This window comes from Actinia tenebrosa, unplaced genomic scaffold (assembly GCF_029948245.1).
Source record: "Actinia tenebrosa isolate PJP-AT-01 unplaced genomic scaffold, QUT_ActTen_1.0 PGA_scaffold8__29_contigs__length_14323225, whole genome shotgun sequence".
Classification (NCBI taxonomy): domain Eukaryota; kingdom Metazoa; phylum Cnidaria; class Anthozoa; order Actiniaria; family Actiniidae; genus Actinia; species Actinia tenebrosa.
In genome coordinates, this window is record NW_028292585.1 from 1,932,684 (window position 1) to 1,955,395 (window position 22,712).

The following is a 22,712-nucleotide window of genomic DNA, read 5'->3' on the forward strand; positions in this document are numbered from 1 at the left end:
TAGTAGTTGGAATTATGTGAAAGATCTCTATTTACTATAGTAGATAGTTATTCCAAGGGGAAAGGTCAATCAATATTCATTTGATGTGGTAATAGTTATCAAGTTACTCATTAGAGAGAGTGCTTTACTAAGGTTGTATTCAAATCATTTGCAAATTTTATCAGCGACTCCTTGAATTGAGCAAGCAAAATGTATTCATCATCTTGTCATCTGGCGTTCCTCAGCTTTCTCGTCGCTCTTACTTTGCAGGACTTTGAAGGTAACACGTACAGAAGAGATAGTTAACAATTAACGTTAGTTACAGATCTAGAGGACTTTGTGCTGTCTTTGAACAAGGAAAAAAAGCCTCAGAAAGCTGAAAAATCCGTGAAATCGATGGAAAAAAAAGGCCTATTTTGGCTCGGTCAATTTTGACATCTTGCCTACCATTTTGGCCAATTTCTTTAGTACAATTCTCGCCTCACGATTCGAAACGGTCGGTCATGGAAATACATATTTACGCAGTGTAAAAAATCTTCGTGGCATACTAGGCTGAATTACGGTGTCAAATGGAGCACAATCCAGGAAAAAAAACGTTACTTTGAATCGCTGTTCCTTCTGTTTTCCAAGTCATGGAATTTAAAAGCATTTTAAAACTTTTTAATGCAATCACAATGTCAAATGAAGCTTTAAGCATGTCTTTGATGCATTTTATTGCAAAAAAAAAACAAAACAACAACAACAACAAAGAAACAAAACAAAACAAAACAACAACAAAAAAACAAAAACACACACACACACAAAGCAAAAACAAAAAACAAAAAAAAATATGCATAGTGGCCAGCTAACATAGAGAACGCTGTCGTTGTTTTGGTTTATTGTCTGAAAATCCTGCTGAAAAGACTGAAGGATTCGATTGCACATACATATTTTTCAAAATATTTTGCTTAACAAAGGTCAGAGAGAAAAATGACACGTACAAACTTAAGACGCATCTAGTATAATGTTATGAAACTCCCTATGAAACATAGTTGACTGCATTCCAGCGTTTCTAGATCCAACGGTGATGTTGTTACCATGAGAAACAGTAAACAAACACAAGAGAAATTTAACATGATATGATTTGTGTAATTGAATAGCGTGTGGAGTCAATAAAATTGCTAGGTCATCGCCAACTATTCCGGCCATGCGCCGCTCGGCAAGTCAGCGGATATCATGTATAGAAATATAGAAATAGAAACAACAGGAAGCCAAAGCTCTCTCAGGCCCGGACTTAGAGAAACAAAACTTTTTGCTACGGTATTCCTGTGCTTTAATAGGTATCCTATTACAAATGATGGCAAACGAGAGCCGAGGATTCAAGCTTTATTTTGGTACCAAACATGCCGCATTTTGCGAATAATTTTCAAGGTTTTTACTTCACAAAGTGCCTATTCTTGAAGAAAGGATCTCACAATCTCGTCTCAAATCGGAGCTTTTTGAAAGTAAAAAACGAAAAGTATAAATTCGTTCAATCGACCACAGATTCTACATCAATAATTTAGAATGTGTGTATTTTAAGGATGAACCCCGGCAAATGAGGTAACTAGCTCTGATTTTGAGAAATAGTGTTTATGATATTTGACCTTTTGTGTTTTTCTTGCAATTTAACAAAGCACATATGGCAAGAAGGCTGTTAAAATCTAACTATGGAGACGAAAAGGTTTTTCCAAACAAATTAAAGTATGTTTGGTAAAAATCAAATGCTTTAATGTTATATATTGTTCTTCTACCCCGGCAAGTGGAAAACTGTTTACACAGAAATTTATAAATCGAAAACTATCTTGACTCTCTATACATTTCTTTGTAAAATCTGACTTAACTCGCCTAACACTTTCAAGCGACACCGCTGCATTTGTACGCGGGCGCATGACCGGAATAGTTGGCGATGTTCCATCACTAAAGTCTGATCAAAGTCTTTGAATCTCATTATCTGCTTCAAATGGTGGTCAAACACAGACCACCATGTGCTGTCAACTCAACATATCTACCCGAGTAGCTAATATTGACATTAAGCATGAAAGTGGCTGATGGTAAAATAAAGGTCACGGGATTTTTTTTGACTAGGAAATAGTCGACGTCACCGTAAAGAGCACAGTTTAATCTCCAAAACGGTGTCTCAGATTTTCGATAAACACATTTGTTGCGGAAATATTTGTTTGATTGACGTGATTTTTACCTCTTTTACGCATAAATCATGAAATAACTTTAAAACGAGACAAGATATCAAAATTCTGAGATACCGTTTTGGAGATTAAACTGTGCTCTTTACGGTGACGTCAACTGATTCCTAGTCAAAAATATTTCCGTGTTCCGGAAACTTTTTGAAAAAGAGCGGTCGAAAATTATAAAACTCGCACTCTTGTAAAACTGATAAGATTGTTCTAAAAATAATTCTCATGGCTGAAATCTGTGTTTAATCAGCATTACGAAAATATATACTTTTGTAGCCATATCAGTTGAATAGTTAGTGCGCTATGACGTTTTTAGTGAACATCGGTCGCGAAGGTCCCCCGGTACCTTAAGATCACAATTGAATAAGAAAGAAAGAAAGAAAGAAAGAAGAAAGAAAGAAAGAAAGAAATACTGCTATTCGGCAAATAAATGGCACATAATAACAAATTAGCAATTAAAATATCAAGAATTGAAACATTATATAATATAAACGAAAGTAGACTACTAATATAATGCAATATCACGCGAAAAAAAGTTTTTCGTCGCTTACTGTTTTTACTATATAAGAAATACTTCAAATTAAATATTTTTTTTAGTCTTGTTTTCTATTTGCCTGAAAAAAGTAATGTCTTTAATTGGAAGGCTTTTCAGTCTTACAAATGCTTTTCTTTTTGTCGTAGTCAACGCTGTTAACACTTCAGTCACGCCAGTCTATAGTGCTATTGGTACAATAGAATCAAGTCGCACAGTTTCTTCCAGCATTATAATGAATATAACAAATACTAATGTACTTCTTCCGCCAACAAGTACTGTTCGATGGTATGAGAACGCTACAATTGGTAATGCAACTTCCAGCACGATGTATTCTAACCATATTACAACACCCACCACCACCACAACGGTGGATTCCAGTTCTTCCGTAAAACCTACACCAACAAGTACAGCAGAAGTAGACTATGGCAACAGCACAACCACAACCATCACTACAACAGCGGATTCCAGTTCTTTCATAAAACCCACACCAACAAGTACAGCAGAAGTAGACTATGGCAACAGCACAACCATCACTACAACAGCGGATTCCAGTTCTTTCATAAAACCCACATCAACAAGTACAGCAGAAGTAGACTATGGCAACAGCACAGCCACAACCATCACTACAACAGCGGATTCCAGTTCTTTCATAAAACCCACACCAACAAGTACCATACAGTGGTCAAGTAGTAATTCAAGCATTATCCCTACAACTGATTCCGGGCCAAGCACACTTCCTCGTAAGTCACCTTACTGTGATTTGTAAATCGGTTTTACCGTGATATGCGCACGAGAATATGCCACACAGTAATGAGGATGTTTAGGGTCCGCTTTTTGTGCAACATGCCACGCAACAATGTTGCAGAGCGAATACATTGCTTGTAGACACACCCCTTGCATGTGAAGTCAATACATTGCTTGTAGACACACCCCTTTCCTTGTGACGTCAAAAGAGTTCAATTTGGAGCACAAAACAAAAGAATTTCAATCTCATATAATATGAATTAGAAACCTATTGTTATGTCCTCGAAATTGAGGTGCATTTCGAAGTACTGCAAGGGCCTATTACCACTCAGCGTACAACAAATGTTTTTTTGTTGCATAAAGTATCAAAACTATGTTGCGATATCTTATCGGCACGACTCCGCGCCCTTATTACCGAACATTAATACTCTAGGAAGGAGTTTATTGTTGCAAGGACTCAGGGGGATGTTCACAAAATTCGACAAAAGTTCTCTTAGATTAACTTAAAGCTTCTCTTACTTTTCATGTGTTTTCTTAAACACAGCAACACAACCTCCCTACGGGAGTGCTACTACGACAGGTAAGGCTCGTGCTATGAACTATAAACATTAATTAATTAAATCGTGTTTATATACTTACATGAAAACGTATTCTTGGTGTGGTTGTGACGTCATAATCGCCATTTTGTTTGACTTCTTGACGAGAAATTTGGCCTCTTTTGTCGTGTGCGAGCCACCAATCAGCTTCTCGTACTTTTCATCTCTTCTCTTAAAACACAGCAACTACCAAACCCACGGAGTCGACAACAAAAGCTACTACCGCAGGTAAGACTTTAGAAGTAACATCAGTAGCGTAGCGACTTTGCCATCGTGTTTGAAAGTAAGAAAGTAGTATGATTTTTGTTTATAAAATAATTGGGATACTACGCGCGCTATGATTGGTCGAAAACCATGTTTGATGAGAGTATCAAAACACGCTATCGTCATTTTTAATCTATCGCGCGCGCTCATTGGTCAGTTTGAATAAGACGGCACGTAGGGAGAATTTACTTAGACTTTGCTTTTTTTCGATCTTTTCGCGCGTTTGTTATTTTATAAAACAAATCAAAAACAGTTTTCTGTGTTTGATACTCTGATCAAGACACTTGGGATGTTGAGAGAACACTCGAGAAGCTGGAATCCACTCCGCTACGCGTCGTGGTTTCCTACGCTCCTCTCGTGTTCTCCCAACATCCCGCGTGTTTTGATCAGAGTATCAAACACGTAAAACTGTTTTTGATCTGTTAAATATTACTTAGAGTCAATCAAGTCGCCCCTTATCGACCACTGAACATGACGACCTTCGAATTTTACTTTTCTCACTCCCATCATAATGGACCTAATCCATCTAGGCCAACATTTTCCCATTTCAGATCATGTGCCATTCTCTTGAGAATAAGATTCTTTGTTTGAGTTGTATCCAAGATTTATGGGTCTACTCATGTGCGCAACCGTTAAACAAAGAAATGATACTTCAGGGAATGACTCGTGGTCTGAGTTGGGAAAACAATGGATTAGGTCTATAGCGCGTTTTCACTCACGCGAGAAGGCAGCCATAAACAATAGAAACTTTCTGCACAGTATTTGCATAAAATAGAGTTCAATTCCCGGAGGATAGAAAATGTATTGTTATGGTACCCCATAATGGTGGCTGTGACGTCACGTGAAAACGCTCTATTGTAAGAAATCTGAAATGCTGAATCACAATCGCTAATAACTCTTGATGTATCTTTACTAGCGCCGACCACGACACCACCAGGGCCTGATCCAATCATGTACCCGTATGGTACCGAGGCTAATGACAAACAGGATACTGAGCATAATTATTATTGGTATTCGAAATGTCCTGAGATACAGTTAGATGCGAGAGGCATGGTATTTTTTGGAAGACGACACTACAAACTTTATGTAAGTAACAAAGTCAAAGTGACAACATAAAATAGTATTATTCAGTGGAATACTTAGCCATCACATGTGAGTAGAGTTTGTTAAGTCTTTCTCTTCCTTGATCTGAGAGCTTTTCTCCAGGTTCTCCAGTTTTCCTCCCTCCACAAAACCTAACGCACTAAATCATTAGATCAGATTAGCCCAGCTTAGATCAGCCCAGAGGTTATTTCAGGGTTTGATCTGTGAGTTAGCCGTGCTCTGCCTTTAATTAGCCCAGAGGTTGTTTCAGGGTTTGATCTGTGAGTTACTGTGAGTTATTTTATATAAAATTTATATAGCGCCTATCCAAATCTGTTCTAGGCGCTTTACAACACAAACAAACCATGGTAGACTGAGAGATTACAGCCCAGAGGTTGTTCAGTGTTCAATCTGTGAGTTAGCCGTGCCCTGACTTTTATCAGCCCAGAGGTTGTTTCAGGGCTATCGATCAAATTTGAACAAAATGCATAGGGAAAAAAGGTTGAATAGGTATTAGTAAGCCTCTGTTAGGGATGACCTATGCTATTAATTACCTAGCAAGTCTTCCAAAGTCTTGAAATAAATTATTTAATATAAAAAATGTTGTCTGTCAGGTATGTCGCAATGGAATGATATCCTTCAACCATCCTTGGTACCGAAGGTGGCCAAACAACTTTGCAAAGCGTTACTGGTTTGACAAAGAAGCCATACTCGCTCCTTACTGGGCTTTGGTTGACAGATGGTATTCATTTGGTACTGGCGTCTCAAAAGTGTTTTACCATCTTTACAAGGACAATGATAAAGATCCTGCAGCGCAAAATATACTAAGAAGGGCAGTGGAAGATGTCAATAAGCACGCTAAAAACAATATGTTAACTAAGGAATTTACTAAGGCAACATTGGTTCTAGTTGTCACGTGGGTCAAAATTAGACACTGGTACTCAGCATGGAGAACTGAATTACGGGATAAGGTAATGCTCTCATAGCAAAACTCAGTTACCACTCTGTGAAATTGTGCTATAACTAAATAGGTTGCTATCAATAGACGTCACTTCCGGTAATAGCGCTTTTTTGATGGCTTGTAGAATCCTGGAGGTTGTTTTGATCTCTTGTTTTCTGGTTTGATGTCGTGAAAATAGTCAACTACAATAGTTTGAAGACTTTTTTTGATATGTTTTGACTTAGCATCCGCTAGTTGCCCCCCAGTCAACCGCTTGTTTGCCCCCCAGTCAACTCCAAAAAGTCACGTGATTGATAGTAAGCAATAGAAAATGTTGCACTATGAAAAGCTTACACGGACATGTGACGTGACGTAACGTGTTCAGGCATGCATTTTCATTGGATGAATAATTATTTCGTGCGCAGTGACTGGTTCAAACGCACTGTTAATATCCACACCATGATGCCTGGAGTTTCGCGCAGTCACGCAAATTCTAATTGAATTAGACAGGTTCAAGTGGATGGAAGGCAGTGTTCGTCACTTTCGTCTTCATTGGACTTGAGCTTATACTTTCAGCATTTATACATATTAGCGTGGCACATGTCCCAAAAATCATTCTAGAGGGCTGTCACGCATTCGTGAGGGAAGTGAGTCGTCTCCGCATGGATTCTGTATCCGAACCCCTTACATAATACTATATCTGTTACTCCAAATGATACACTGATTGTAATTCCTTTTTGTGATTTATTTTAAAGAACAACACATTCCAGGCCGTCCTCATAACAAACAATGTATACTCCTTCGTCATGTATAACTATCCTAAAAATGGCATCCAGTGGTCTGTTCCTGCTGAAAGGTATCGTGTTTTAAATCTTTTCCCATTTCGTAAAAAAGCTCGTGTTTTTCCTTGCGCTCGCCTCGCGCTTCTCTCCGAGGCCTTCCTTACGCTTTGTGCTCACCTCCAGTGAGCCTGGTTAAGGAGAGCTAGTAAGTATCTCTTAGTAAGTTAGGGGAGTGTACCATTGCGGAAAGGATCTACGCCGCTAAGCAGTCTGTATACAAAGCGCAGGGTCAATGCATGAGAATGGCACACAGGGATAGTGGGTATTATTATTAGAAGTGTCCTGAGATCCAGTTGGATATGAGAGGAATAGCATCGACCCAATCTCAACTTGCTTTAATAAGCCTTGACTTAGTAACAAAATTCGTGAAAAAATTTTTATCAACATTTTTTATCGTATTTTATCAACAGAGAGGATTATGGCAGGTACTATAACTCCAAAGGTCTTCCTGTAGTGGGCTTCAATGCAGGACATGGGAATGACATTTACTACGATCATCCACGGTGAGTGAATATGACATTCTTTTGGTTATGAAAAGAAGAAACATAGTCAACCAGTAGGAATAGTCAGTCGGTGATACACGACAAGTAAACGCCGTGGCAGTGAGGACGAGCGGGAAGTCGTTTAAGAGTTGTTCATAAGTATTCTGCTCTTAAAATACGACACAACAAGTACTCTGATGATGATGATGGTGATGTTGTTGATGGTGATGATGATGGTGATGATGATGATGTTAATGATAATGTTAATGATGGGGATGATGGTGACGATGATGGTGGTGATGATGATGAAAATAACAGTGAAGATGATGATGATAGTGATGATGATGATGATAATGGTGATAGTTATGATGATGGTGATAATGATGAAAATAACAGTGAAGATGATGACGATGATGATAGTGATGATAGTGATGATGGTGATGATGATTATCATTATCTTACTCTATAGTTCTGGTGACGTAATGGTCGTCGACATCGACCAGATAGAAGGATTGAACGTCTTCAAATCCCCTGACAGCCAAACCATTCAAGCTACCGGGAATGGAATGCAAGGACGAGTATTCATTCGTCTTGAAGACTCACGAGGAGAAGAGGACCACAGGCTTAAATGCGTGAACTGGTACTACCAGCAAGGAGATGCTCGCGCATTTACACAGTCATTAGAACCATGTCCTTGCAGTGTCTGGCAAGCATGGAGAGATAGAAGATTTAGGTTTACCATGTGGAGTTGGCCTCGCTATTGTTTCTATTCCCGCTTTCCTTCCTCATGGGGGTGGGGACAGGAGTGTTGTTACAAGTTTGAGAGAAGACAGCACTGGTGGGGGTGGTGGTGGTGGATTAGCTTTTTGGCAAATGGATTTCCAGATGGAGGCAACGCGCACAGGTAAGTAGACCCAACCAACGATTCTTGAATTTTATAGTTCTTTGAATAAAGGGAGACAGGGATAAGTAATGGAGGAAGAAAGGGAGAACGTCTTTAATCCACACAGGATCAAAACATTGAGCAGAGATGAACAGGCTTTTAACAGGGTTCATGTTACTCCTTAAACTCCTTGAAAACTCCTTGAATTTAATTCACGTTTTCAAGGGCACCTGAAAAGCTCTTGAATTATACGATTCTAGCGAAACTCCTTGAAAACTCCTTGAATTTTTGCTTTAATCATTACTTGCATGGTTCTGAAATAGATCTAGTCAGATGGATTGGAAATCTGCAAGTCGGCCATGTGCAACCACCGTGTAAAACCTTGGCATAGTTAGCTGAACATACTCCTTGAAAATTCATTTTTAATGAGTCATTGTATACTCCTTGAATAGTCCTTGAATTTTAAGTGGTTACCTCAGCACGAACCCGGTTTTAATTATTTCCTCTTTCTCCCTTCTTGTAGTTTTTTCTATTGTTTCACCCTCTTACCTCTTTTATTTAAAGTCATTTCTCCCAAACCCAGATCTTCTCTTCTCCACTCAACATTGTAACGTGTTTGTTTCCATTTCGGGTTTCATAAGTATAGGTACCCCACTGAATACCAGAATGATGATAAACAGGCATATGACAACTGCTGTATCAAAAGTAACATGTGCTGGATGTACCAAGAAGCACGGCCATCAGACACGTGTTCACGTTACATCCCCCCGAGATGGAGTGAGTAAAGTATTGCAATGGTGTCACTCTGTAACAGTGTTTGCTCTTTTACTCCGACGAAGGACTAACGTCCGAAACGTGGTGTCAAGATAGTTGAAACCTTTTTAAAACACGGTGTCTGAGTTTCATTCTTATTCACTTAACGGTATCGTGACATGCGCACTGGGTTATCAAATTGTCAAGAGCAATTGGTTTCTTTATAATAGGATCTTATTTCCCGATCCTTCGCCTCCTTTCTGTACACAGGCATCCCAGTATGCAACATGCACACCAGGTAATCCGATCGTCAAGAGGAATACTCCAGTCTTGAGTTCTCTGTTGCTCAGGGTTAGCCTCGACTTTGTACAGAATATTCACTTGTTCCAGTGAAGGTCCGTGGAATTTTAAAGTGGTTGTATTGTTGAAGCTGTGAATTCTTTACTTTACCATTGGTATTTGTTAATATTTAGACACTGGTACGAGGCTAGCCTTGAGTAAATGAGTCTGTAATCAAGGAACACAGCGGTAATCTGGAACTCGAAAAAGGTCAAATGGTTTGTTGCGTTGATCTAATTCCCAGCTCCTTCGCCTCTATTCTGTATACAGGAATCCCACTACGAAAATGAATAATACTAATCCCAACTAACTACTATGATTCCTTTCCAAGGTTGGTTTTGGGGCGACCCTCACTTCGTCACACTGGACAGCAAGAACTACACGTTCAACGGTCTTGGAGAGTACGTCATGCTGGATGCAAAAGATGGTTACTTTCAGCTACAAGCCCGAACGAGCCTTGCTAAAGGAAATGGCACTGCTACCATGTTTAGTGGAGCTGTAGCCAAAGAGAACAATTCTGTTCCAGTTCAAGTTACCTTGCCGTATGATAATGGTAAAAACATGGGAAAATCTAGCTCTTGCTTTTAAATTGCCATTCTCATTTTAGTTCTTCTCAATCTCTTTTTTTCCAATTAACGATGTATGTAATGCATTCCTTTATTGTCAGAAACGATGGAAGTCCTCGTAGATGGAAAACCTTTTGACTTCAAAAGCCTGACCAATGAATCTCAAGATCTCGATAACGGTTCTGTTACGGTCTCCAAGCCTAAGAAACAATGCTTGGAGATGAGCTTTCATTCAGGAATGTCAGTAACAATATGCGAAAAACAACACATACTTTCCATCGTCACTGCTGCTCCAGAGTCGTTCAAGAACAAGACAAAAGGTCTTCTTGGAACTTGGAATGGAAATGCAGAGGATGATTTTACTTTACCTAATGGAACAGTACTGCCACACGATATGAATGGCAATGATATTACTATAAATATGGAATGGCTTGTAAGTATGGTTGATATGGGTAGCATGGCGTAACAGATAAATGTAAAGATACGATTCTAGATAATTTCCAGTTTGTGCACCAAGATTATGGAATGCGCTTCCACTGACTGAACATTAAGAGCACTGCTCATAGCTCTTTCAACGGATGGCATCACAATTGTGAATCATGGGAGTGAAATGCGAACAAGCCAAGCCAAACGCACGTGTTGACAAGTTGCAACAATGTTTCGTAGTCTTGTTGTTTCCAATTCATAGAAGAACTATGGTTTTTCGACTGATAATCTTCTTCTTTTCCATGTAATTGGAGCCTTTATTTGTAATGTTTGTCAGCATTTCGATCCCACAAGGCTTTGCGATATCTATTTTAAGTAACCGTGAAAATGCTATTTGGCTATTTTTAAACGTGATCTTAAGAAGTATCTTTTTAATTTAGCTAATCATTAACATATATCGTTATTCAGTTATTCCCGTTAAAATGTTCGTCTTTTATTGCTGTTGGGTCGATTGCTTATAACTTTAAAATCACACCTCCAGTCACAAATCAAACCTAACTAATTCAAACTTGTTAGAACTGTGCTCTGTGGACATACATGGACTGTATGGCGGCTGCCAGAGGAGCCCTCACATGCTTTCAGTTCGACCCCGTTTAGCCGCGTCACTGGTGTACTTGCGGTGATGACTAGCGATGACGGGTTTCTTTTTTAATGAACTACATTGAAATAAACACAGATAATAGATGCGCATAAAAGCAGAGAACGAAAGATTCTAAGTTATATTTTGTTAACAATCTTTTTACCCATTTTCAGGGCAAGTTACCAATGAAACCTCGCTATTTACGTACAAAGAAGGTGAAAGCTCCGACACGTTCCTCAATAAAAAGTTCCTTCCTATGTTTGTAGAAGACTTGAAGTTTTACAATGATTCGCTGAAAAAAGAGGCAGTAGCGAAATGTAACGTTGACACAAGTTGTTTGTTTGATGCGGCATCGATTGGAGACGTAGAGATAGGACTGAGTACCAAGCAGCTTGGATCACAACTCGTCAAAGATTCCAAGAAAATGAGTAAGTTCAGTAATTCTTACGAAAGCCAGATTGAATAGAGCCAGATTTTCGGGGTACTTAAAATCAGATAAATAAAATAAAATGTATTTTAGTCTAATAATATAAAATACGTTTCCAAGTTGCAACATTATTTACAAAATAGTATAAAACAAAATGAATAACATCAATGTTTTTGTAAGACAACAGCGTGTTGTCGAGAATTATGGAATCCCGTATTTTTTTTCTGTATAATTCCTTGTGTTGTTTTGGTTTTGAGCCATATCTATATTCGTACTATTTAATCACTTGAATTTACATTGCTCGGAGATTGTTCGGTAGTAATTCATGTGTTTAATGATATACAAGTGCAATGGAATGTTTAACATGTGAAGTTTTAAAAACAAAAGCGCTGCATGACAAAACAAACAAAGGAAACGCCGGAAATCTGGCTCTATTCAAGGCGATACAGATATGTATTGCGTGCAATGTTATTTTTCGTATTTGAAGGGCTTCTAAAAATTCCACTCACTTGAAATTTCAGGAGCAATAAGTACAATGCCTAAACTAATCATAATGTCGCGCAGAAAAAAATTCTTCGTCGATTTCGTTTTTTATGGCACCGTGAATAGCCACAATATGATATGTAATAAAAGCGAAAAATGCTTACTTTTTGTGCTGTGCCTATGGGCACAGTACATTTGTTTTTGTTGAGTTAGGTATGATCGGAATTTAGTGTTACGAATACCATTGGTGGACCTCGTCATGATTGACATTGGTGAAACACGAGGTGAAAATGCATGTTGAGATCTGTAAGATCGGGACACGGAGGAGGTGAAAGAGGTTGAACATATAATTAGAAACTGGAGCTAAATTAGAAACTTTTGGGTTTGGTTTAAAGTGCTTGTAGTACTGATCTTGCATTGTGTGTATCAAATCTCGAATATCAATGATAGAAAAGTAATTTTGATGAAGAAATGCTCAAGCTGAACGAGTCAATTTGGAAGTTACTTTACACTGATGCTGTTCATATTTTTGCTGCTTAGGAAGCGTAGAATTGCTCTTACATGGTCTAAAAACCTTTTCTGTATTTGTCTTCACAGGGAAACGAAGCTTCTCTACCATCGGATATGGTAACACACTGTAAGTCTACGATCAAAGCGATATATGCACTTGCTAAGTGATCGAATTATGCAAGCCGAACGAAGAACAAGCGATCCCTAGGATCTCCATTTGGGTGTAAGGTTTCTCTGTAAGGTCTTACGGTCATTAATGCTATGAGGTTGCGTGACAATAACAACCCACATGTCATAAAATACATGCAAAAATCTGTACTAGAACTATTTTGGGAAGGCAAAGCGTGTGTCAAGCAAAGAAAAATTAATCAGAATCGTTTTGACATACAATAAATACAATAAACTTAACAATACATCGCGACAAGAATACAATTTCAGTTTAATTGTTAAAAGATATTTCTTAAACGCTTTACAATTATTTAAAATATATAACATATAAATACACATAATTATAAAAGTGATAGAGGAATTTTAAAAGAACTTCGATCAAAACTTAATTATATGATTAATGAATCTTAGGAAACTCTGGAAACCTTCCATTTTTGTAACATTTCGAAGTATATCTATTTCTCCTCACTACCATTCTGTGGTAATAGAATAGAAAACTCTTTTTGGGCATTGCGCATAATATTTTCTTAAATCTAGAAGCCCACGTAAATACTTGTTCCGCAACTGGTGTATTCAAATGCGGATATACTTCTTTAAGGTCATCACAGGAATAATTCTTCCTACATGTTGGGTCTTTATGATTTCTTAAATGAAGCCTGTCGATTACCTTCCTAACCTTTAGCCACATATTGTTGTAGAGCGCAGGGAAAGGCAGGGGCATTTTTGCTACTCGCATCTTATTTAGGTTACACATATTGTCATATGAAACAATTACGTCTTCCCATTGGGATTCGGGTACTTTTTCAAGTCGCTTTATCAGGTAATGTATTGTCAACAGGAATACTTGTCCGGGTCCTTCAGAGCTAAAACGAAAAAAAAAAAAAAAAAAAAAAAAACCAACGAGATATATATAATGGTTATGTTATGCAAGTTTTTACGTTTCAGTTTCTATATGTAATATATGTCATCTCAGCTGCTTGCGTGCTACGGCATTGATCACAGCTTCAATTTGTTTATGTTCTTTGACATTACTTACATATAGATCGGGTTCCATCTATCGATATGCCCTCCACCACGAACAAAATGGAGTAAACCACGGGACCATTTTCTTAACGTTTTTGACGATTCGCCAGTGTCCTTGTTACAATTTATTGCGGATGGTGTATCATCGACGCATTCAACAAGAAGGGAATGATGCATTTTTAGAAACTCATATGTTCCTGCGGGATTCATATAATGGAAATGATACAAGAAATGAATCTAACAGGATGATATCAAACAGGACTTCAGGATACAGTATGAATGAGCGAATGCATGCTAGTAAACACCGAAATGTAATACCTTGTGCCTCAGCAACAGAAGAGGTTACATTGTCACCACCGCTTAAGCCTGCAGCTGCTGTGTTTACTATTTCTGCATGAGCAACATTTATCTCTGACGCATAATCTGAATCTGCAAAACACAAAATATTATACCGGTTTCGATGGATAGTATTAGTAGTGCTGTTTCAGTGTCACTGTATAGTCGTAGAACGTGATATAAAACCATTCTTTACCAGCAATATCGTTTCTATTTGATTTGGGAACTTTGCAGTAATCATGTACAAATTCCCTTAGCCCAGTTGGAATATTTTTACTGATTGCCAGCTTGCAGTGCTCTTCACAGAAAGCAGATTTCTGACTAGCCGGTTCATTTACACATACATCGGGGTAGTTTACAAGAGGCAAGCCATTTACAGTTGTCTTTACTGGATACATGCAGTGGGGATGACGTAACTTCCATATGCCATCGAGGGACACAAAGTTCTCACACCCTGCAATTAAATTACCAAAGCCAAAGTTATAATGCCTTATATGTTATGTGTCGAAAACAATAACCATAATAAATAATTGTATTCCATGCTCTATTTCTTTGATGATATTACATTGTCCATGGATAACAATAAAGAGTATTTATGAATCAAGCACACCGCACGGTAGAAATAGGGCATTTTCCCTTTAGAATGAACCAACAGGTACAAACGAACGAAAAAGAAAACGTGTGAAGGGTTCTGAATGCAGTTAATGATGAAGTCGGTCCTATCCAGAAGACGATAAACATACAGACATGCAATTATCATATACCTCTCTCCTTACACATTGGAGAACAATCTTCTTCCGTGTGTACATATACTTCTTTTCTTCTACAGTTTTCCACATAAGAAAGGAAATCTTCCTTTGACTTTTCGGAACCTCCTTTAAAAATCCAATCAATTTGTCTTTCTCTCATTTCGGCTTCCATTTCATTCTGAAAGAATGCGCTAGAGACAATCCGTCTATCCAGACGATGGCCTTACAAAAAAGAAAAGGAAAAAGAAAAAAAAAAAGAAAACAATTTGGGTAACAGAACAGGTTAATATTTTCAAGTTTTGGACTTACATGCACACTTATATGTTTGTAGTACTCACAATCATCCTTGGTGGAGAAATGACTCAACAATCGCGGGTGATGAATGCGTGAAACAACTTCGTTGTAGCTTTCCGTAAATCCAACAAAAGAAGTCCATGCATGGTTTCTACAAGCAAATCAAAATAAATCCATATCAATAGCTAGAAAATACTAGTCTACTTTTATGTAGGTAATACTTACGCTAGAGATGCCTGGAAGTTACAGAGGAATCTGTCAATATAAGCCTCGTCTGTGGCTTCTACATACTGTCTGGGTTCTTTATAAAATCGGAATCCTGATGCTTTGTTACCGTACATTGCATAGCCATAGTTTACATCACAATTTGTGCAACGTAAACACTGTTTCAGAGTCGAAACAGCATATGTTGGTAAGAATACAGTCACCTTACATGGCTTATTGTGGCTCGTGAGAGTCTTACCACAACTCAAACATTCACTAACAGGAGGAAGCAACACTTGTAACTCGTCTTCTGGTATTGCATTAACTAATGGGCACGCATATGTCGAAAAGTCTGCAAAAATTTCCATGTCGTTCTCAGACACAATACCATCAAGTTGCAAGTTTTCTTTAAAAACAAATTTTCTGTCAGCACTCGACGTAACGTACAAATGCCCCCTTGTCGTTCGACATAATATGAGCTTTTACCTCCTGATTTATTTTCAATACGGTAAACAAGTATTTCAAAACAAGAAGTAGCTGTAAGGCTGTAAGGCTGTAAGGCTGTAAGGCTGTAAGGCTGTAAGGCTGTAAGGCTGTAAGGTTGTAAGGCTGTAAGGTTGTAAGGTTGTAAGGTTGTAAGGTTGTAAGGTTGTAAGGTTGTAAGGTTGTAAGGTTGTAAGGTTGTAAGGTTGTAAGGTTGTAAGGTTGTAAGGTTGTAAGGCTGTAAGGCTGTAAGGCTGTAAGGCTGTAAGGCTGTAAGGCTGTAAGGCTGTAAGGCTGTAAGGCTGTAAGGCTGTAAGGCCGTAAGGCTGTAAGGGTGTAAGGGTGTAAGGCTGTAAGGCTGTAAGGCTGTAAGGCTGTAAGGCTGTAAGGCTGTAAGGCTGTAAGGCTGTAAGGCTGTAAGGCTGTAAGGCTGTAAGGCTGTAAGGCTGTAAGGTTGTAAGGCTGTAAGGGTGTAAGTTTGTAAGGCTGTTAGGTTGTAAGGTTGTAAGGTTGTAAGGTTGTAAGGTTGTAAGGTTGTAAAGTCGTAAGGTTGTAAGGCTGTAAGGTTGTAAGGCTGTAAGGTTGTAAGGCTGTAAGGCTGTAAGGCTGTAAGGCTGTAAGGCTGTAAAAGGCTGTAAAAGGCTGTAAGGTTGTAAGGCTGTAAGGCTGTAAAAGGCTGTGAGGCTGTAAGGCTGTAAGGCTGTAAGTATAATTATTCCTGATGACGATACATTACCTGATAAAGCGACTTGAAAAAGTACCCGAATCCCAATGGGAAGACGTAATTGTTTCATATGACAATATGTGTAACCTAAATAAGATGCGAGTAGCAAAAATGCCCCTGCCTTTCCCTGCGCCCTACAACAATATGTGGCTAAAGGTTAGGAAGGTAATCGACAGGCTTCATTTAAGAAATCATTCCAGAGAAGTAATAGGTTTAGGGTTATGGTTATATAGTGTTAGTGTGAGAAGGAATAAAAAATATGCATTGTTAAGTTTATAGCATTTAATTATCGTTATCAGTAGTTGTAATGTACCCGTGAAGGATACACGTGTATATTAAAACGATTCTGATAATATTCTTTCGTTTACACAGGCTTTCTCTTTCCTGAATAATTGTAGTACAAACATTTTGCAAGTGTGTTACCACATGTGGGTTGTAATTGTCACGCTCCCTTACAGCAAGTATGAATGTAAGACTCGGGGGGGGGGGGGGGGGGGTATTTGGTTAGGGGTGTTCTGCTAGTGATAGAAAACCTTGCTTATTACAAGAAGTTGCGACCCCTTTGGTAATGCCAACTTTCCTAAGTGGAAAGAAGGTTGCCATGACAACAGAGTGTAAGATCTTACACGTAAACCTTACAGCAGAAAACGGGCCTAAACCTTGACTGGTATAACCAATTTACCGTGTTTACTTTGCTTATCGTTTTTGCAGTCTAACTCTTTGTGTTTCGTCTCTTTGTTCTCTGTAGTTGATGCTGATGAGATTAGGAGACTTGGAAAACGATTTCGAAAGCTTGATCTGGATAATTCTGGTGCCCTTTCAGTCGAGGAGTTCATGTCGCTCCCAGAACTGCAACAGAACCCGCTTGTCCAAAATCGAGTCATTGATATTTTCGACTCTGACGGGAATGGAGAAGTTGACTTTAAAGGTAAGAAATAAAATAATTGTAAGTCAACATGCCTACAAAGCTTACGGAAGACAACGGTAGTTTTAAATATGGTTCAATGGATTCGTTTAATTTTCATCTTGAGATGAGCTGCTTTGTCCAAATTTGAGACTCTCGCCATTTTAAATTTCTCACCGCCTCGAAAAAAAACCTAATACAAGATTTCTAGAGTTCACCCTAAAGGTAATCTGAAAAACCATAGCCCAAGGACTGGGCGTATCTTAGCTGTCTAAACACAACCAAACAAACTGTTTATAATCGAAGGAAAAGCGTTACTTCCTTCACAAAGTGGAAGACTATTTACTGTCTTTGTCCGTCATTGAGAAACGATAAAAATAAGAGACTTTCTCGTTTTTGCACCTGTCTGCTCTTGTCATTTCCTTAACCCTCACTAAGAACAAACTTTCATTTACCCAGCGTTTTTAATAAAAAACTAAGTTTTTGGTGTCTAAGTTTTCTTTGTTTTGTTCAAATATAGTTAACTATTCAACTTTATAACTATTGTTTGTTTATTTTTGTGGGGTCTTTCTGTGTATCCATCTCAAAATGTTGCAGACACGTTGTTGTTATTAGCAAAATCGCTTAATATCAAATGCGTTTAGATGATACTAGAAGCAATATTACTGAGCAGATCGTCTTCTGAGAGTTAAGATTACCATAGTCCTTCATAGATTAATACTAATGTCCAGACTTGAGAACTATTTAGGGAAATCTTAACAAACTAAAACCACTACCAATCAGTATAGTAAACCATATTTCTGATGAACAACTGTAGATCTCATGATGCCTTGATTTATTAACAAAATCTTTTCTTAAGCTTATCGTCTTTATTTTGATTGTAATCAACACTCCTTTCAATTGAATACTGTATGCTAAGAGGAAAACTATTGCACAGAAAAAGGCGTAGCCATTTGTTATAGAAGTAAACTATGCTATACTATTCTTCATGTAGTCACAACATAGTAACTTGGGCTATATATCTTTACCTAACTTTTGAGGTATAGAAGTACAAAATATGTCTATCATTCTCTTTCCAGTGATACTTTTACTGGGAGCATATAGTGCTTATGTATATATGTATACTCCCTAAAATCTATAATATGTTTGACTAAATTCAAACTTAATAATCACTTAAGAGTATCAAAATAAATCAAGTCACAACCAAACTGAAAGCATTCCTTACCTATTTTACAGCAATTAGGAAATATCTGTCCTTATTTCCCAGATGAGCGATTCTGTAGAATTTTTGATTTTGCTTGTAGGATGTCAGCCCAATATTTACCTATATGTTATAAACGTTAATGGATTTTAAAAATTGCAACTTTAAAGCTGTTCCATAAAATTGATACTGGTTTGACTGTCACGATTATGGTTTTCGGTGAATATTAGAAAACCTAATACTCTGGAAGAATATAATTTATACCATAGATATGTATTCTAATTTCAGCCATTTGTGAGGATAACATACCATATTTGGTTCTTGTAAATGCAGTAATCACGTATTTAAGAATAATTTTACGATTAACTAGGTTTTTTATTAATATGTTGTGACTAGGTTAATGTTTGTTTTTGTTATGATGACCTTGATATACCTGATATACTGTACACTTTCTAAGTACCATACCATATGTTGTTCATGTTAGGATATGAAGATAATGTATAGAACTATGAACAATTTATGCATTCTGATGTACTCCCGTACGAAACGGGCAGATCTGTTTTTGATCTGCTGCAGATCTGCCAAGAAGTCTGTTACAGATCTGCAAACAGTCTGCTAAAAATCTACAGACTATCTACAGATTATCTGTGGAATGTCTGCAGATTATCTGCAGATTATCTGCAGAATATCTGCATAAAGTCTGCAAAATTGATCTGCAGTTAGGTCTGTCAATTACAGACGTTCAGCAGATGCTAAACATTTAAAAACAATATGCTGGCTCCACCAATCATATCCCTTTTATTTAGAGAACAAAATAATGTTTGTTATCAACATTACACAAGAACATGATTGCTGCAGATGAGTGATGTATAATATGATATCAGGTTACATCACAGAGATCACTACATGCATGGCATACTTCTGTAGATTAGTACGCCCATGCAATCGATCCTTACTCCATACCGAATCAAGAAAAAGAAAGAAAAAGCGTTTTCTAGCTGTCAACAAAGAATCAGTACTCAGACAATATGTAGCTACCTAATTTTTTTGGCATAAAGGCATTTTTCAAAACATCCTAAGTAAGTCATTGTGAGTGAAACACTAATATAGCTACTAATACACGCTTATAAACACACATCCTAAATGTAATAATATATATACTCAAAAATACAAACCTATATAAATCACTTATCTTACTACTTACTCCTTACAAATACACTTAAATTCCTAAAGATACTTTATATTAGTCCTTCAAAGACTTAAAATTTTGAAACTTCCTTAAGTTTTTTTCTCTTGGCTGTCCCAACTTTGTTGGTCAAAATTCGATTCATCTTGGAGACGGTCAACTCCGTGTTGTTTATGGAAGCGAACCGTCCAGAATAAGCTAGAAGAAAAAAGATAGCGTTTAGAAATTGCTTTTCCGTTTTAATTTCACGGCTCAACGATAACTGCAAGTGCCCTATCTTTATTATTAAAACTTAGTCATTATCGTAATAATATATATAAGTTTTTAGGGACGGACCATTAGATAGTTGAGGGGGAGGGGGGGGGGGGGGTTGCGTAAATCCCCAAAAAATATCGAGCAAGCACTTAAACCTCAAAAAAAAAAAAATATCGTGCAACCTCTTCTGCTAGAAGAAAAATATCTAACTGTACGCAAAAAAATAATGTAAAAATAATATATATATATATCATGCCAACAAAATTCCTGCAATCGCCCATCAATTATCTAATTGTCCATCCCTTAGTTTAAGGGATTTTACTCCGACGAAGGAATAAAGTCCGAAACGTCAGTAGGTTTTTTCATCTTTTCACGGTGTATAATTTACCTTTTCATCATTACTGTTTCATTAGAAACGCCGACGCAGCTCACACTAGTTTTTAGCTAGTTATATCTTCTTAGTTTAAGATTATAACGTAATAGGTGCTGACCTTTTACTGTCTTGACGATGTCCTGATTAAGTGTTGTCATCACGGACCCATCTTTTGACGTTAGTTTGCGGGTCCCGTGAGCCAAACTCGTGGCCAGTGTTTCATCACTAAAGAAAGTTTCTATAAGCAGCAGAAACAATTTTCTCGCATCTTTTCCGCTCTGGCTGTGAATGGAATGGAGCCTTGCAGAAGATATATATACTCCAGATCCTGGCACAAGTTCTTGCTTTCCAGGACCTGGAATGCTGGAGCATTCTTGATTGCTTTCTGCCTGAAATTTGAGAAACATTTTAGTGAGTCGTGCTAAACTACAAACCGTAAGACATAGCATTTGTATCAAATTAGTTACACTTACTGGTTTTAAGTTCTTCTCAGCATTGATGTTAGTGTGAGATGATGCCGATTCGTTGCATCCTCCATATGATGTTTGATACTAAATTTAAAAAGAAAGGTTACAAACAACTCATTAAAATAATGTATTGATGTATAAACTATAAAAGATGCCGCTTACCTGGTTTGCAACGTCGCCTCCTTTGTAAGCGTTCAAAATGTTTTCGAGAAATTCAATGTTTTCAGAACTGATAGGAACTATAAACAAAACAGACCAATTGTATTTGTTATTGTTGTTTGGTTTTCAATTAAAAGATTCATTTATACAAAAAAAGGTCCTAGAAAATCACGATTGTGAGAAAGCTTGAGATTTTGAATTCTCTTAATACAATAGGCGCTATAAGATTATCGCTATCTTAGTTTGTAATTCCGTTGTCGAACTTATAAGCGTGACTTTAATCGAATGGCGTGCACACTGTACATGCAATCCTGTGCAAAACAATGAGAAGTACAAGGGGGAACTTACATGGTAATTGCCTTCTTTTTAGAGCTGCTATTTCTTCTTTGAGCTCATTTATCATTTCTGAGCAGTTTGAACAAGGAACGACTCTTTCGACTACTGGTTCAACTTCAATTTCGGATGTTGAAATGTCTTCCGCATCCAAGTCGTATAGAGATCGTAAGAAGTGACCAGTCTCCCCAAGAGATATTCCTTCAGTCACAGTGTTCGACGGACGTACTGGAGTGTAATATGGAAGTCCAGGCGTGTTAGATGGAGGTGCATGAGTGTTAGATGGAGGTGCATGAGTGTTAGATGGAGGTGCATGAGTGTTAGATGGAGGTGCATGAGTGTTAGATGGAGGTGCATAAGTGTTAGATGGAGGTGCATGAGTGTTAGATGGAGGTGCATGAGTGTTAGATGGAGGTGCATGAGTGTTAGATGGAGGTGCATGAGTGTTAGATGGAGGTGCATGAGTGTTAGATGGAGGTGCATAAGTGTTAGATGGAGGTGCATGAGTGTTATATGGATGTGCATGAGTGTTAGATGGAGGTGCATGAGTGTTAGATGGATGTGCATGAGTGTTAGATGGAGGTGCATGAGTGTTAGATGGAGGTGCATGAGTGTTAGATGGATGTGCATGAGTGTTAGATGGAGGTGCATGAGTGTTAGATGGAGGCGCATGTGTGTTAGATGGAGGTACATGAAAGTTAGATGGATGTGCATGTGTGTTAGATGGAGGCGCATGTGTGTTAGATGGAGGTACATGAGTGTTAGATGGATGTGCATGAGTATTAGATGGAGGCGCATGTGTATTAGATGGAGGTACATGAGTGTTAGATGGATGTGCATAAGTGTTAGATGGAGGTGCATGAGTGTTAAATGGAGGTGCATGAGTGTTAAATGGAGGTGCATGAGTGTTAGATGGAAGTGCATGAGTGTTAGATGGAAGTGCATGAGTGTTAGATGGAGGTGCATGAGTGTTAGATGGATGTGCATGAGTGTTAGATGGAAGTGCATGAGTGTTAGATGGAGGTGCATGAGTGTTAGATGGAGGTGCATGAGTGTTAGATGGAGGTGCATGAGTGTTAGATGGAGGCGCATGTGTGTTAGATGGAGGTACATGAAAGTTAGATGGATGTGCATGTGTGTTAGATGGA

General features: G+C 38.0%; 4 protein-coding genes across 6 annotated transcripts in view; 2 read left to right on the forward strand and 2 right to left on the reverse strand.

Annotated features, from left to right (window-relative positions):
• LOC116289993 (mucin-like protein) lies at positions 1-11,598 on the forward strand. Of its 2 annotated transcripts, XM_089024249.1 has the most exons (13): positions 2-259; positions 2,874-3,467; positions 4,016-4,051; positions 4,251-4,295; positions 5,248-5,417; positions 6,029-6,385; positions 7,110-7,210; positions 7,607-7,699; positions 8,148-8,582; positions 9,208-9,338; positions 9,985-10,206; positions 10,321-10,652; positions 11,459-11,598. In XM_089024249.1, exons 1-13 carry the CDS (start codon positions 190-192, stop codon positions 11,549-11,551), a joined length of 2,679 nt encoding a protein of 892 aa, XP_088880375.1. In that variant the 5' UTR covers positions 2-189; the 3' UTR covers positions 11,552-11,598. The 2 variants fall into 2 exon arrangements, 1 of the variants encoding a protein (XP_088880375.1); XR_016118724.1 differs by lacking the exon at positions 11,459-11,598 and having other exon boundaries at positions 1-259; positions 9,203-9,338; positions 10,321-10,460.
• LOC148904937 (calcineurin subunit B type 1-like) overlaps positions 11,573-22,712 on the forward strand; it is a 23,239-nt gene continuing 12,099 nt past the window's right edge. The window contains exons 1-3 of one of the 2 annotated variants that reach the window (XM_089024252.1): positions 11,573-11,713; positions 12,793-12,832; positions 17,435-17,614. In XM_089024252.1, coding sequence (XP_088880378.1) covers positions 12,820-12,832; positions 17,435-17,614 — 193 coding nt within the window. In that variant the 5' untranslated portion in view covers positions 11,573-11,713; positions 12,793-12,819. Of the gene's footprint in view, positions 11,714-12,078; positions 12,524-12,792; positions 12,833-17,434; positions 17,615-22,712 lie in introns of those variants that run through there. The other variant, XM_089024253.1, reaches the window with a different exon arrangement.
• Positions 13,271-15,847, reverse strand: LOC116289994 (uncharacterized). The gene is made up of 7 exons (XM_089023942.1): positions 15,501-15,847; positions 15,320-15,426; positions 14,997-15,203; positions 14,429-14,686; positions 14,215-14,307; positions 13,910-14,093; positions 13,271-13,736 (listed from the first exon to the last, which is right to left on the reverse strand). The coding sequence occupies exons 1-7, from the start codon at positions 15,845-15,847 to the stop codon at positions 13,271-13,273; spliced, it is 1,662 nt and encodes a 553-aa protein (XP_088880068.1).
• LOC148904938 (uncharacterized) lies at positions 19,504-21,889 on the reverse strand. Its single transcript, XM_089024251.1, has 5 exons — positions 21,580-21,889; positions 21,235-21,311; positions 21,079-21,156; positions 20,724-20,994; positions 19,504-20,175 (listed from the first exon to the last, which is right to left on the reverse strand). The coding sequence occupies exons 1-5, from the start codon at positions 21,632-21,634 to the stop codon at positions 20,051-20,053; spliced, it is 606 nt and encodes a 201-aa protein (XP_088880377.1). The 5' UTR covers positions 21,635-21,889; the 3' UTR covers positions 19,504-20,050.